We start from the raw sequence: 13437 nt of genomic DNA, 5'->3' as shown, positions 1-13437 counted from the left end.
GTGGTCCCCCTCTGGTCAACATATGAAATAACAAGTGTGTGTAAGAAATGTAAATGCGACCCCTTTGGCCAAAATCTATTAAAAAAAATACAAATAAATATGTGTATAGAGACATACTGTAATAACTTGAAGTAAATAATGAAGATTAAAAAACAATTACTGACAAAAAATTTTTAAAAATAAATAATTAACTAAAAGCTTAACTTTTTCATATTTGCATAGTATGTATATGTTATTAATGTTGTAAATAAAAATCTTTATATATCTAGAAAGGGTGGTCCTAAAGAGTTAGGACCAAAATCATGGTCCCAATACGGAAAACCATTGCATCTAATAGAGAGTCAAATACTAGAGTCCGTGAACATTGCTCCAAAGTCAGGATTTTTTTTTCGATTTAATGTGCATACAAAAGTAAACATTGACAGGTGCAAAGGCAGCAATATATGATAAAACAAGACGGCAGCTAAAGAAAGACTTCCCTACTCATCCCCCAAAAAACGTGCCAGGCGAACAGCTGATTTTACGACTTCCGGTGTTGAAGTTAGACAACCCGCGTCCCATATTTGACCAAAGGATGAACAAATACACTACGGTACCAAGACTATGGTGGCCATTAACAGTTGCTTCAACAGCTGGGTTGCCCAAAGTGCGGCACAGGGGCCACATGTGGTCCGTGACTCCTTTGTCATCGGCCTTAAACATATTACAAAAAAACAAAAAATAAAGATCTCATTTGCACCCCTGGTGGTGAAATCCATCAAAATTAGGGTGGACCCAAAAAGGAGGAATTTTTGTTGCTTTTAAAAGTGGTCCCCCTCTGGTCAACATATGAAATAACAAGTGTGTGTAAGAAATGTAAATGCGACCCCTTTGGCCAAAATCTATTAAAAAAAATACAAATAAATATGTGTATAAAGACATACTGTAATAACTTGAAGTAAATAATGGAGATTAAAAAAGAATTACAGACAAAAAATGTAAAAAATAAATAATTAACTAAAAGCTTAACTTTTTCATATTTGCATAGTATGTATATATTATTAATGTTGTAAATACAAATCTTTATATATCTAGAAAGGGTGGTTCTAAAGAGTTAGGACCGAAATCATGGTCCCAATACGGAAAACCATTGCATCTAATAGAGAGCCAAATACTAGAGTCCGTGAACATTGCTCCAAAGTCAGGATTTTTTTTTTTGATTACAATTTGACGATACACCAGATCACTACGATCACGGTTCCAAATAGGTAGATGTCTTCCTTCCTTCCTTTCTAAGTAACTCATTAGGTTACCATAGTAACTAGTATATTGCACAAAACCATTGAAATACTTAGTGTAGTTGAAGACTTCTTGTCATTTGAAAACATCGCTGCTCATCATAATGGGAGCTAAGCTTTCCAACTTGAAGATCTAAAAAACTTATTTGGGAATGTCCGTCGGTGTTGCGATCCGTGACTCGGATCTTCACGTATTATTATCGTTTATTTTTCCATCTTTGTTCTCATTCTCCGTTTGATCCGTTTATTTCCCGTTTAGTCCATCACCATGGTTACTTATTAGTTTCAGCTGTTACTACCGGTTCCTGCACACCTGTTCTCTGCTAATCACCTTCCCTTTATAAGCCGGCCTCTTCTGTTTATTCTTTCCGGGACGCTAATTTGCTCACATGCAACAAGTAACGTTAGGTATGTTTTTCTCGCTAGCTCATCAGCTAAGCCACCTTGTTGTCATCTTTAGCTCACATGCTAATCATCTTTGTTTTTACTTTTTGTGCCATCGTGCCAAGTCTTAGTTCTTTATATTTCCTAGCTTTCACGCTAGCGTCTTTTGTTTCCCTTTTTATTAGCTCCAGTGTTTTTGTTCAGAGCTCACTTTTTGTTAATAAATTTGTTAGAGCTTACCTTTGTTGTGTTCTTCGTTTGACGCATCCTCCAGGGAATCGAACCCGGTACCACGATGCCGAACCGGCGTTACAGTCGGACCAGATTAAAAAGCTTAACGGGCCTTAATTTTTCCCAGGTCTGCTTTAGACACTTGAAAAAATCTCAACAATTGAAAGTATGGCGAAATGATGGAAAATACATGGTCATAATAATGACTAATAGTTTATTAGGGTCCGCAGAGTCCTTTGCCATGGGCCAAAGACCCTATTGAAACTGCTGTGTTTTATTAATATTCCGCACCTACGCGCTGTAATTTGACCCCCTTAACATGCTTCAAAACTCACCAAATTTGACACACACGTCGGTATAGCAAACCTTCCCAACATATTAAGCAACCAATCCCCCAAAATGAAAATTGCGCTCTAACGCCCCCTAGGAAAAAATAATTACGGACAAAACTGCATGTAACTTCTGTTAGGAATGTCATAGCGACATGAAACAAAAACTCCTATGTACGTCTGACTTAGACCCAATTTTCATACACTCACTTCTTTCAGCAAAAATCTACAGGAAGTTGGCAAAAACCCCTTCAAAATAAAATTTTCGCAAAAAATGCCATTTTTGCCTCTTTGCGCTGTAATTTGACCCCTTTAAAATGCTTCAAAAGTCACCAAACTTGGCGCACACATAAGGACTGGCGAATATTGCGATCTAATGAAAAAACCAAACCCCAAAACTCAAAATTGCGCTCTAGCGCTATTTTTGAATAAAACACTGAAAAAAACTGCTCCTAGGAAGAAAACACAGACAAAATTGCTTGTAACTTCCGGTAAGAATGTCGGAGAGACATGAAACAAAAACCTCTATGTAGGTCTCACTTAGACCTACATTTCATAGATTGACAACCCCCAACAAAAATCAAGAGGAAGCTTGCAATCCCCCCTTCAAAACAAAAGTTTTGTAAAAACCGGTCACCTTTCTTCAAACATTATCTCCTGTGAATGCGTTTGTTGTTTTGGCTTCAAACTCGCACAGGAGAGAGATTGAACCCTTCTGATTAAAAGTATAGAACAGAGTTTTGATAAGTTCTCAGGTTTTGATTTTACGCGCCTTCAAAGAACCCCTGTGCAAAGTCTCCTAAAAAATGTCATTTTCGCCTCTTTGAGCTGTTATTTGACCCCCTTTAAATGCTTCTAAACTCACCAAACTTGACACACACATCAGGTCTGGCAAAAATTGCGATCTGATGAAAAAACCTAACCTCAAAACTCAAAATTGCGCTCTACCGCCCCCCTAGGAATACAACACAGACAAAACTGCTTGTAACTTCCGGTAGGAATGTCAGAGAGACATGAAACAAAAAACACTATGTAGGTCTCACTTAGACCTACATTTTAATAATTAACATACTTTAGCAAAAATCAAAAGGAAGTTTGATATTTTCACTTCAATATAACAACTGCATTACTTTCACAAAGCATTAGATTCTCAAAATAGTGGCTCCAAGGCGTCTTCTAACGCTTATCCGGCCGTGGGTCTCGGGGGCAGCAGCCAAAGGCGGACCCGACCAACGCTGCTCGCAGCTTTAATTTTTAAATGTATCTATACATTTTTTTGGAGCCTTTTCTTTAAAGGAGCAAGATATCACCATAGTCTATTTTGCTAATTACTCAATGATGTCATGCTGACCACGCCCCTGACCCCGCCCCCCACCGAGGGACGTCTAGGGCAGACCTGGGCAAATTAAGGCAAGTTAAGCTTTTCAATCTGGCCCGCCGGACATTCTCAAATATTCTTTTTAGATCTTTAAGATGGAAAGTGTAGCTGCTATTATGATGTGCACTGATTTTTTATAATGATCGTAAGTCTTGAACTATGAAAAGTATTTCAATGGTTGGAATCTGTGCTTTTCCATTATGTACAAGTTCAAGTTCAAGTTAAATCTCACACAGACTAGATGTGGCGAAATTATTCTCTGCATTCGACCCATCACCCTTGATTACCCCCTGGGAGGTGAGGGGGACTATGGTAATCTAAATAGTTACTACGGTAATTTAATTAATTACTTTGGTCATCTCAGACGAGGCACCAAGCAGTGTGGGTGGGGAGTGTTTCCACAGAGTGTTTCCAGAGCCTGAAATGCGGGGGTCAGGGACAGTCGCGGAAGGAGATTTTTACAATATATTCATATATATCAGATTTTAGGTGGGGGTTTTTTTTACCATTCGCGTTCATATTTTGCTGTTTGTTGCATTTTTGCTGTGTTTCGCTTGATGGTAAAATATGTGGATGGAGGGGGGGTGACATTCATATGTTGTCAATATTCAGTGTTTTATCCTTCATAGTTAATATTGTCAATCCCACATTCTTTATTTTCATGTACATTCCGGGTGTCGCATTCAGTAAAAAACAATTTAAAATTGCATTCCGTTTTTAAAAAGCATTTGATCTGACATTATTGCCAGGTTTTGTATTAGTGTTCCTAAAAATAGATATGACGGCCCCCTAAATTTGGCCCCCGAGTCAAAATATTTGCCCAGGCCTGCTCTAGGGGAAACCCTGACATCATGTAAACAAAACCTCCACCTGTGGCTTCTTCGCAGATATCAACGAGTGCGACACGCAGAATCCATGTCAGCACCAATGCTACAACCTGATTGGCTCCTTCCAGTGCCAGTGTGACCCGGGGCACGAGCGGGCCCCGGACAGGGTCTCCTGCCAAGGTGAGCACGCACACACACATCATGACTAGGGTTGCAAAGCCGTGGAAAGTTTCCGGAAATTTACCATGGGAAGTTAAGCTTAGGAAGTTTGGAAATATTGACCATTTTTTGATTATTCGAAGGGAAAAAATGGGAATGAATGGAGAATTACAATAATGATATACAAACTGTAATATCTACGGCTTTTCACACACACAAGTGAATGCAACGTATACTTGGTCAACAGCCATACAGGTCACACTGAGGGTGGCCGTATAAACTACCCACACCAAACAAGGCTGACAAACACATTTCGGGATAACATCCGCACCGTAACACAACATAAACACAACAGAAGAAATACCCAGAATCCATTGCAGCACTAACTCCTCCGGGACGCTACAATATACACCCCGAATATTTCCAAAAACAATTTGAAATGTGGACTCGTCAGACCACAGAACACTTTTCCACTTTGCATCAGTCCATCTTAGATGATCTTGAGCCCAAAGAAGCTGGCGGCGTTTCTGGATGTTGTTGAAAACTTGCACTTACAGATGTAGCGATAAACTGTATTTAGTGACAGTGGTTTTCTGAAGTGTTCCTGAGCCCATGTGGTGATATCCTTTAGAGGTTGATGTCTGTTTTTGATACAGTGCCGTCTTAGGGATGGAAGGTCACGGTCATTCAATGTTGGTTTCCGGCCATGCCGCTTACGTGGAGCGATTTCTCCAGATTCTCTGAACCTTTCGATGATATTATGGAGCGTAGATGTTGAAATCCCTAAATTTCTTGCAATTGCACTTTGAGAAACGTTGTTCTTAAACTGTTTGACTATTTGCTCACACAGTTGTGGACAAACGGGTATATCTCGCCCCATCCATTATTTGTGAAAGACTGAGCATTTTTTGGGAAGCTGTTTTTATACCCAATCATGGCACCCACCTGTTCCCAATTAGCCTGCACACCTGTGGGATGTTCCAAATAAGTGTTTGATGAGCATTCCTCAACTTTATCAGTATTTGTTGCCACCTTTCCCAACTTCTTTGTCACGTGTCGCTGGCATCAAATTCTAAAGTTAATGATTATTTGCAACAAAAAAAATGTTTGTCAGTTTGAACATCAAATATGTTGTCTTTGTAGCATATTCAACTGAATATGGCTTGAAAATGATTTGCAAATCATTGTATTCTGTTTATATTTACATCTAACACCATTTCCCAACTCATATGGAATATCTTCACCCTATCGCTCTTTTATCCTGCACTACCTTGAGCTAATGCAACCAAATGTCGTTCTTATCTGTACCTTAAAATTCAAATTTGAATGACAATAAAAAGGTATTCTAAGTCTCATTCCCATGGAAAGTTTCCAACTTTGAATATTCCCGGAATATTCCATCCATCCATCATCTTCCGCTTATCCGAGGTCGGGTCGCGGGGGCAACAGCCTAAGCAGGGAAGCCCAGACTTCCCTCTCCCCAGCCACTTCGTCTAGCTCTTCCCGGGGGATCCCGAGGCGTTCCCAGGCCAGCCAGGAGACATAGTCTTCCCAACGTGTCCTGGGTCTTCCCTGTGGCCTCCTACCAGCTGGACGTGCCCTAAACACCTCCCTAGGGAGGCGTTCGGGTGGCATCCTGACCAGATGCCCGAACCACCTCATCTGGCTCCTCTCGATGTGAAGGAGCAGCGGCTTTACTTTGAGTTCCTCCCGGATGACAGAGCTTCTCACCCTATCTCTAAGGGAGAGACCTGGAAACTCATTTGGGCCGCTTGTACCCGTGATCTTATCCTTTCGGTCATGACCCAAAGCTCATGACCATAGGTGAGGATGGGAACGTAGATCGACCGGTAAATTGAGAGCTTTGCCTTCCGGCTCAGCTCCTTCTTCACCACAACGGATCGGTACAACGTCCGCATTACTGAAGACGCCGCACCGATCCGCCTGTCGATCTCACCATCCACTCTTCCCTCACTCGTGAACAAGACTCCTAGGTACTTGAACTCCTCCACTTGGGGCAGGGTCTCCTCCCCAACCCGGAGATGGCACTCCACCCTTTTCCGGGCGAGAACCATGGACTCGGACTTGGAGGTGCTGATTCTCATTCCGGTCGCTTCACACTCGGCTGCGAACCGATCCAGTGAGAGCTGAAGGTCCTGGCCAGATGAAGGCATCAGGACCACATCATCTGCAAAAAGCAGAGACCTAATCCTGCGGTCACCAAACCGGAACCCCTCAACGCCTTGACTGCGCCTAGAAATTCTGTCCATAAAAGTTATGAACAGAATCGGTGACAAAGGACAGCCTTGGCGGAGTCCAACCCTCACTGGAAACGGGCCCGACTTACTGCCAGCAAAGCGTACCAAGCTCTGACACTGATCATACAGGGAGCGGACTATGTTCTGGTACTGATCATACAGGGAGTGGACTATGTTCTGGCACTGATCGTACAGGGATCCTGGTCAGCCATCATCATTCATTACACACCATTTACTTCACCTCGATACCTGTGGTCTGTTTCCTTGCGCAGACATCGACGAGTGCAGCTTCTTCAGCTACGTGTGCCAGTACCAGTGCATCAACACTCCAGGGAGTTACTCCTGCGAGTGCCCCGAAGGATACCAGCTGCAGGGCAACAGGTTGTGTCAAGGTAAGGTACCTCCTCCTCCTCCTCTTCCTCTTCCTCCTCCTCGTCCGGCGGTGAGGCAACACCTCGGCGTTTCCCCTCCAAGTCCGTTCACACACCCCGTGTTTAGTTTTCTGAAGTGGACTCATTTGAGGCGGCGGCGGCCCACTCAAAGAGGGAGCTGTTATGTTCCTGGGTCAGGCCCCGGGCCTCCACAGGGGCTGCCATGAATCTGACCGCTTGTGCGGGAGAATCCATGAATCCAGGTTGCTTGTTCCAGAAATAGACCCGGCGGTTTTGGGAAGCCTTTTTTTTTTTTTGATGGCGCTATTTTCATGACCCGGATCTTTAAAAAATGCACAGGCTTCTTTTGCAGGATTCCCCCCCCCCCCCCTCCCTTCCTGCACCCCCATCCTGATGTTATTTATTTATTATTTATTTATTTTTAATTTATTTCGGCTATCTTCACATAAAACAAAGAACAACAACAAAAAAAAGAAGAAAAAAAACAAAAAACTCTCATTTGAGCAATGATTGAGCCGTAAGGGTGTAGGTTGAAGCAACGCTTATATAAACCTACTCCATCACAACAAGAACAAGGTTCAAAATATATAAAATCTAAAACATGCTTCACTTATATTACTTTTTTTTTAAACAATATATAAGCACCATATATGTGGCACACGTCTCATATACACAGTTTAACATTTAAATCAAACATATACATTTGTACACATATATATATATACATATATATATTATATATACACAATTTATTTAAATTCCATATAAAGTGGTAATATATACATTTTAATATAACCTATATGTATAATTATGAAATCATAAATTGTATTTCTATACATATTATATATTATTGTCTTTCTAAAACAATGTTTGCTCTTCTTTCTTATATTTACTAATGATAAATGATTTAAAAAGCTTTTTAAACTGCTTTATGTTGGTGCTGTGTTTTATTTCATCCTTTAAACCAGGGGTGCCCACACTTTTTCTGCAGGCGAGCTACTTTTCAATTGACCAACTCGAGGGGATCTACCTCATTTATATATATCATTTATATTTATTTATTTATGGAAGAGACATTTTTGTAAACAAGTTAAATGTGTTTAATGATAATACAAGCATGTGTAACACATATAGATGTCTTTCTTTCACGAAGACAAGAATATAAGTTGGTGTATTACCTGATTCTGATGACTTGCATTGATTGGAATCAGACAGTAATGATGATAACGCCCACATTTTCAAATGGAGGAGAAAAAAAAGTGGTCCTTTCTGTACAATACCACATGAAAGTGGTTGGTTTTTGGCATCTAATTCATCCAGCTTCCATACACTTTACAAGAAAAACATTGGCGGCAAATTCCGTAGCTTGCTTGATTGACATTCACGGCACCCGAGGGTCTTGTGAGATGACGCTGGCTGCTGCCAGTTCATTATTATGAAAAAATGACAGAGAGGAAGGCGAGAAACACTTTTTATTTCAACAGACTTTCGCGCCGTCCCTTCCGTCAAAACTCTAAAGGCCGACTGCACATTTCCTATCTTCACAATAAAAGCCCTGCTTCATGCTGCCTGCGCTAACAAAATAAGAGTCTCAGCTTTCTGAGGGATCGCTTGTGCACGCCAGTTTTCCGAGACTCTGTATTTAGTTAGCGCAGGCAGCATGAAGCAGGGCTTTTATTGTGAAGATAGGAAATGCGCAGTCGGCCTTTAGAGTTTTGACGGAAGGTACGGCGCGAGAGTCTGTTGAAATAAAAAGTGTTTCTCGCCTTCCTCTCGGTCATATTTTCCTAATAATGATCTTGCAGCAGCCAGCGTCATCTCACAAGACCCTCCGGTACCGTGAATGTCATTTAAGTGACGTCTTGGTGAAGATTGATGATCACTCATTTTTAGGTCTATTTTTAAAAAAAGCCTGGCTGGAGATGGACTGACACACCCCCCGCGGTCGACTGGTAGCTCGCCATCGACGTAATGGGCACCCCTGATTTAAACCGTTCCATATTTTAACCCCTGCTATTGTTATACTCATTCGTTTCTGCGTTGTTCTACAATATTTGATCTTAAAAAGTAGTTCTCCTCTTAAATTATAATTCCCTTCTCTCTGTAAAAATCTTCTCTGTAATCCTGTTGGAAGTGAATCTTTACTTGCTTTATAAATCATGTTAAAGGCCTACTGAAAGCCACTACTAGCGACCACGCAGTCTGATAGTTTATATATCAATGATGAAATATTAACATTGCAACACATGCCAATACGGCCTTTTTAGTTTACTAAATTGCAATTTAAAATTTTGCGCAAAGTATCCTGTTAAAAAGTCGCGGTATGATGACGCGTGCGCTTGACGTCACGGATTGTAGCGGACATTTTGTTCCAGCCCGATCCCAGCTATAACTTGTCCGCTTTAATCGCATAATTACACAGTATTCTGGACATCCGTGTTGCTGAATCTTTTGCAATTTGTTCAAATAATAATGGAGACGTCAAAGAAGAAAGATGTAGGACGTCACGGATTGTAGCGGACATTTTGTTCCAGCCAGATCCCAGCTATAAGCCGTCAGCATTAATCGCATAATTACACAGTATTCTGGACGTCCGTGTTGCTGAATCTTTTGCAATTTTTTCAAATAATAATGGAGACGTCAAAGAAGAAAGATGTAGGACGTCACGGATTGTAGCGGACATTTTGTTCCAGCCCGATCCCAGCTATAAGTCGTCCGCTTTGATCGCATAATTACACAGTATTCTGGACATCCGTGTTGCTGAATCTTTTGCAATTTGTTCAAATAATAATGGAGACGTCAAAGAAGAAAGATGTAGGTGGGAAGCGGTGTATTGGGGCGGCATGGCGTAGTGGGTAGAGCGGCCGTGACAGAAACCTGAGGGTTGCAGGTTCGCTTCCCGCCTATTGACATCAAAGTCGCTGCCGTTGTGTCCTTGGGCAGGACACTTCACCCTTTGCCCCCGGTGCCGCTCACACTGGTGAATGAATGATTGGTGGGTGTCGGCGGGGCCGTAGGCGCAAACTGGCAGCCACGCTTCCGTCAGTCTACCCCAGGGTAGCTGTGGCTACAGATGTAGCTTACCACCACCAGGTGTGAATGAATGATGGGTTCCCACTTCTCTGTGAGCGCTTTGAGTATATAACAATAGAAAAGCGCGATATAAATCTAATCCATCATTATTATTATTATTATTATTATTATTGCGGCCGCCTTTAGCAACACAAACACAGCCGGTGTTTCCTTGTTTACATTCCCGAAAGTGAAGCTTTACTATGGAACAGAGCGGTCAAGCGAACATGGTTCTCTACCACATGTCAACCGGCAGGTTTCGGTGAGAAAATTGTGGTAATAAGTCGGCTCTTACCGTAGACATGAGCGGAGCTTGCGTTGTTCCTCGTGCTCCTGTCAAAGAGGCAGCTGCAGACTCTCTTGCCTCCTCGGAGGGGGAAAAAAAGCTCAGCCCGGCCCCAACGGTTGCCTTCGCTTCGCCTCGTCGAGAAACGTGGCTTCCCTCAGAGACACTGGCGGTCACCGCAGCCCTCCGACTTTCAAGTACGACTATATAATCTCACTAAAACACTTGTAACACAAGAAGCAGATAAGGGATTTTCCAGAATTATCCTAGTAAATGTGTCTAATAACATCTGAATCGCTCCCACTGCCCAGTCTTTTTTTTTCTTTTTTCTAGTCCTTCACTCTCACTATCCTCATCCATGAATCTTTCATCTTTGCTCAAATTAATGGGGAAATTGTCGCTTTCTCGGTCCGAATCGCTCTCGCTGCTGGTGGCCATGATTGTAAACAATGTTCAGATGTGAGGAGCTCCACAACCCGTGACGTCACGCGCACATCGTCTGCTACTTCCGGTACACCGCAGCCCTCCGACTTATAATCTCACTAAAACACTAGTAACACAATAAGCAGATAAGGGATTTTCCAGAATTATCCTAGTAAATGTGTCTAATAACATCTGAATCGCTCCCACTGCCCAGTCTTTTTTTTTTTTTCTAGTCCTTCACTCTAACTTTCCTCATCCATGAATCTTTCATCCTCGCTCAAATTAATGGGGAAATTGTAGCTTTCTCGGTCCGAATCGCTCTCGCTGCTGGTGGCCATGATTGTAAACAATGTTCAGATGTGAGGAGCTCCACAACCCGTGACGTCACGCGCACATCGTCTGCTACTTCCGGTACACCGCAGCCCTCCGACTTTCAGGTACAACTATATAATCTCACTAAAACACTAGTAATACAAGAAGCAGATAAGGGATTTTCCAGAATTATCCTAGTAAATGTGTCTAATAACATCTGAATCGCTCCCACTGCCCTCGTCTTTTTTTTTCTTTTTTCTAGTCCTTCACTCTCACTATCCTCATCCATGAATCTTTCATCTTTGCTCAAATTAATGGGGAAATTGTCGCTTTCTCGGTCCGAATCGCTCTCGCTGCTGGTGGCCATGATTATAAACAATGTTCAGATGTGAGGAGCTCCACAACCCGTGACGTCACGCGCACATCGTCTGCTACTTCCGGTACACCGCAACCCTCCGACTTTCAGGTACGACTATATAATCTCACTAAAACACTAGTAACACAAGAAGCAGATAAGGGATTTTCCAGAATTATCCTAGTAAATGTGTCTAATAACATCTGAATCGCTCCCACTGCCCAGTCTTTTTTTTTCTTTTTTCTTTTTTCTAATCCAATCCAATCCAAACCACTTTATTTATATAGCACATTCAAACAACAATAACGTTTCCAAAGTGCTGCACAGCCATGTTAAAAACAATTGTAAAAAATAAATAAAATTAAAAAAAAATAAGTAAATAAATAAATAAAAATAGATAAAAATAAATAAAAATAAATAAAATAAAATAAAAAAAGTATATATATATATATATATTATGCTCCACCAATGACTCAATAAAAACAAAAAATAAATAAATATAAAACCAATAAAAACAATATAAAAACAAATATCCTTCACTCTCACTATCCTCATCCATGAATCTTTCATCCTCGCTCAAATTAATGGGGAAATTGTTGCTTTCTCGGTCTGAATCGCTCTCGCTGCTGGTGGCCATGATTGTAAACAATGTTCAGATGTGAGGAGCTCCACAACCCGTGACGTCACGCGCACATCGTCTGCTACTTCCGGTACACCGCAGCCCTCCGACTTTCAAGTACGACTATATAATCTCGCTAAATACTAGTAATAAGCAGATGAGGGATTTTCCAGAATTATCCTAGTAAATGTGTCTAATAACATCTGACTCGGTCCCACTGCCCAGTCTTTTTTTTCTTTTTTCTAGTCCTTCACTCTCACTATCCTCATCCATGAATCTTTCATCCTCTCTCAAATTAATGGGGAAATCCTAGTTTTCCCGGTCCGAATCGCTCTCGCTGCTGGTGGCCATGATTGTAAACAATGTTCAGATGTGAGGAGCTCCACAACCCGTGACGTCACGCGCACATCGTCTGCTACTTCCGGTACACCGCAGCCCTCCGACTTTCAGGTATGACTATATAATCTCACTAAAACACTAGTAACACAAGAAGCAGATAAGGGATTTTCCAGAATTATCCTAGTAAATGTGTCTAATAACATCTGAATCGCTCCTACTGCCCTGTCTTTTTTTTTTCTTTCTAGTCCTTCACTCTCACTATCCTCATCCATGAATCTTTCAACCTCGCTCAAATCAATGGGGAAATTGTCGCTTTCTCGGTCCGAATCGCTCTCGCTGCTGGTGGCCATGATTGTAAACAATGTTCAGATGTGAGGAGCTCCACAACCCGTGACGTCACGTGCACATCGTCTGCTACTTCCGGTACAGGCAAGGCTTTTTTATTAGCGTCCGAAAGTTGCGAACTTTATGGTGGATGTTCTCTACTAAATCCTTTCAGCAAAAATATGGCAATATCGCGAAATGATGAAGTATGACACATAGAATGGACCTGCTATCCCCGTTTAAATAAGAACATCTCATCTCAGTAGGCCTTTAACGACAATATTGTGAATGAAATCCGTGTGGACGCCTGTGCAGATGTCAACGAGTGTGAGGCGGGGACACATAACTGCCAAGAGGGGGAGATGTGTTGGAACTACTACGGAGGCTTCCGCTGCTATCCCAGAAACCCCTGCGAGACGCCCTACACCCAAACGTCAGAAAAGTGCGTAAAAAAAAAAAAAAAGCAACACCA

The 13437-nt window shown here is 41.8% G+C and overlaps 1 protein-coding gene across 2 annotated transcripts in view; it reads left to right on the top strand.

The window, feature by feature from the left end:
• Positions 1-13437, top strand: part of efemp1 (EGF containing fibulin extracellular matrix protein 1) — an 84854-nt gene that overhangs the window by 61814 nt on the left and 9603 nt on the right. For both annotated transcript variants that reach the window (XM_061910069.1, XM_061910070.1), the window contains exons 7-9: positions 4487-4606; positions 7116-7235; positions 13281-13407. In XM_061910069.1, the coding sequence (XP_061766053.1) occupies positions 4487-4606; positions 7116-7235; positions 13281-13407 (367 nt within the window). The remainder of the gene's footprint in view (positions 1-4486; positions 4607-7115; positions 7236-13280; positions 13408-13437) is intronic.

Source organism: Nerophis ophidion, linkage group LG09, assembly GCF_033978795.1.
Source record: "Nerophis ophidion isolate RoL-2023_Sa linkage group LG09, RoL_Noph_v1.0, whole genome shotgun sequence".
Lineage (NCBI taxonomy): Eukaryota > Metazoa > Chordata > Actinopteri > Syngnathiformes > Syngnathidae > Nerophis > Nerophis ophidion.
Note: the sequence above shows the minus strand (reverse complement) of the source record. Positions and strands in the feature narration are given on the sequence as shown.